Source organism: Crassostrea angulata, unplaced genomic scaffold (assembly GCF_025612915.1).
Source record: "Crassostrea angulata isolate pt1a10 unplaced genomic scaffold, ASM2561291v2 HiC_scaffold_236, whole genome shotgun sequence".
Taxonomy (NCBI): domain Eukaryota; kingdom Metazoa; phylum Mollusca; class Bivalvia; order Ostreida; family Ostreidae; genus Magallana; species Magallana angulata.
The window spans coordinates 124194-126311 of NW_026441789.1; the positions used below are offsets into that span (position 1 = coordinate 124194).

Sequence of the window (2118 nt, forward strand, 5' to 3'; positions counted from 1 at the left end):
TGTTAACAGTAAACATAGTTCATATTAAAATTATCATAATACATGTAGTAAGTAGGCTAATATTTCAAAGTAACAATACATCAGTACTGTATTAAATGAAGGTCAGAACTTTTATTTCAAGTAATACTTTATGTATTAAAAATATTTAAGCTGCAGGCATTTGAAAAGGCGCTTGGCCAGACTAAATCTCAGAAGACGGAGATACAGCCTGGATATGGCAATTAGAGCCATTCGGGTATGATAGCGATAGTATTGCTATCGTTTTGTTCAAGTCCTAATAGCATTTTTTATAGATAGGTATAAAGTACAAGAAAATCCTCTAAAACATAAATAATTTAAAGGTCGTTATTATTATTATTATTATTATTATTATCTAACTCATCTGACTGTTCCTCCTCGACTGATTTACATAAAATTATTCTACTGAAAGGAGGAGATGATGTTCAGTGGTCAGACTCTTGGATGTCGCTCGATGAAACGGAGACTTCTTCAGAAACATGGAATCTTTATAGGAAGGTATATACAAATATAGTATACTATGATAAATTAAAATGTGTTTCTTGCGTCATAATATATTTAATTACAATACGTGTAATAAAACTGATTTCTAGTTCCTTTTAAAATTAAATAAGTGATATAAAACTGTTTCAGGGATGACGTTTTGTGTTTATTGAGAATAATCGATCCTGATGGAGTTGATCTGAGAGCGAGTCACTGCTTGACAAGAAGAATGCATCTAAACAATGGACCAAATTATCTTATACATGTTGATGGTTACGACAAATTAAAGCCATTTGGTTTCGCTATTCATGGTGCGATGTGTGGGTAAGTTGTATGTATCATCTTTTAGAGTTCATTGTTGGTCATGTAAGATGATAAAAAATGCTTCTTTTATAACTCTTTTTATACAGCATTGTTGTCGAAAGCGGGAAGAGGGGGCACCCCTCCCCCCCCCCCCCCCCCCCGGTTTTTTGTGTCAAGATTTTTGATAAGTCTAGCCCCTCCCCCCTCTTTTAATTTGCTTCCGACGTTACTGTACACTCAAAATCAAGTTTGATATTTTATGATTGTTATACTGTTGTATAAATGTAGCTGTATATTAGAAAACAATTAATAAAATGTTATAAATGATCAGCTGTTCTGATTTTTTAAAAGATTTTCAAGGCGAATATTGTGGCTTCAAGTTGCAAGAACGAACAATGACCATTGTGTTGTAGCTTCATATTTCTTGAAATACCTGGAGGAAATAAACAGTTAAGTATAAGTTTACATTAATTTAGATTATCCTTGATACTATAAATACAGTTTTTGATTAGCTCCACAGTTTTAAATGATTATGTGCATTCTTTTGTACATGTATTTATAACGTCAAGTAAAAACATAATTTTATGAAATCATTTACTTAAAAGTAAAAAAAAATCACTGTCTTAGTTTATAGCTGTATTAGTTTTCTAATTCAGGTGCTCCAAGGTGCGTGAGACTTGATGCTGGAACTGAAAATATATACATTGAGGACATTCAAAAATCTTTTTGTCGGTACCATGATGATGACATGTGTGGAGAAAAGAGTGTTATCATAGGAAGATCAATGTCTAACCAGGTTTGAGTATGAAGTTTTACCAAGGTACTATAAGATTCAGTAACATATGATGCAAAGAAAATTACCAAATCCAATAAGTTTAACCTTTTCGTACATGTACACTGCATGGCCCTATCCGGATTCCATATTCGCCACTTTCTACTTTTTTGTGTAAACTCGTGCATCACCTAATGAATTACAATGCAACCGTTCAGCTCATTAAAAACCAAACTCCAAAAATCAGAGACAAACATAACAGAAATTGGCAACTCCGCAATTAGCGTGATAATGTTATGGGACCAACCTTACTTTGAGAACTACAAGTATGTCTAATAGAGAAGATCATGTCGGGAGACAAATCATCGGAATGCAGTGTAAACAATGCCGAAATAAGACTTATTTAATACAGATACCTAAGATTAGGATGAGTGTCAGTTAGAATATAATTAGGATAATACAGACATGGATATTTTGTTTAATCAGCGAGTGTTATAAGGTAAGCAGATCGACATTTATATGGCTTTACCAGCCTTTCCTCT

At 33.1% G+C, this 2118-nt stretch overlaps 1 protein-coding gene across 1 annotated transcript; it reads left to right on the plus strand.

Moving 5' to 3' along the window:
* Nucleotides 1-436: 436 nt before the first annotated feature.
* On the plus strand, nucleotides 437-1600 carry LOC128169863 (uncharacterized; the record flags this gene model as incomplete). The annotated part of the gene is made up of 4 exons (XM_052835909.1): nucleotides 437-516; nucleotides 652-825; nucleotides 1156-1253; nucleotides 1461-1600. Coding segments are annotated over exons 1-4 (492 nt in total), but the record flags the coding sequence as incomplete, so codon positions are not given.
* Nucleotides 1601-2118: the final 518 nt, after the last annotated feature.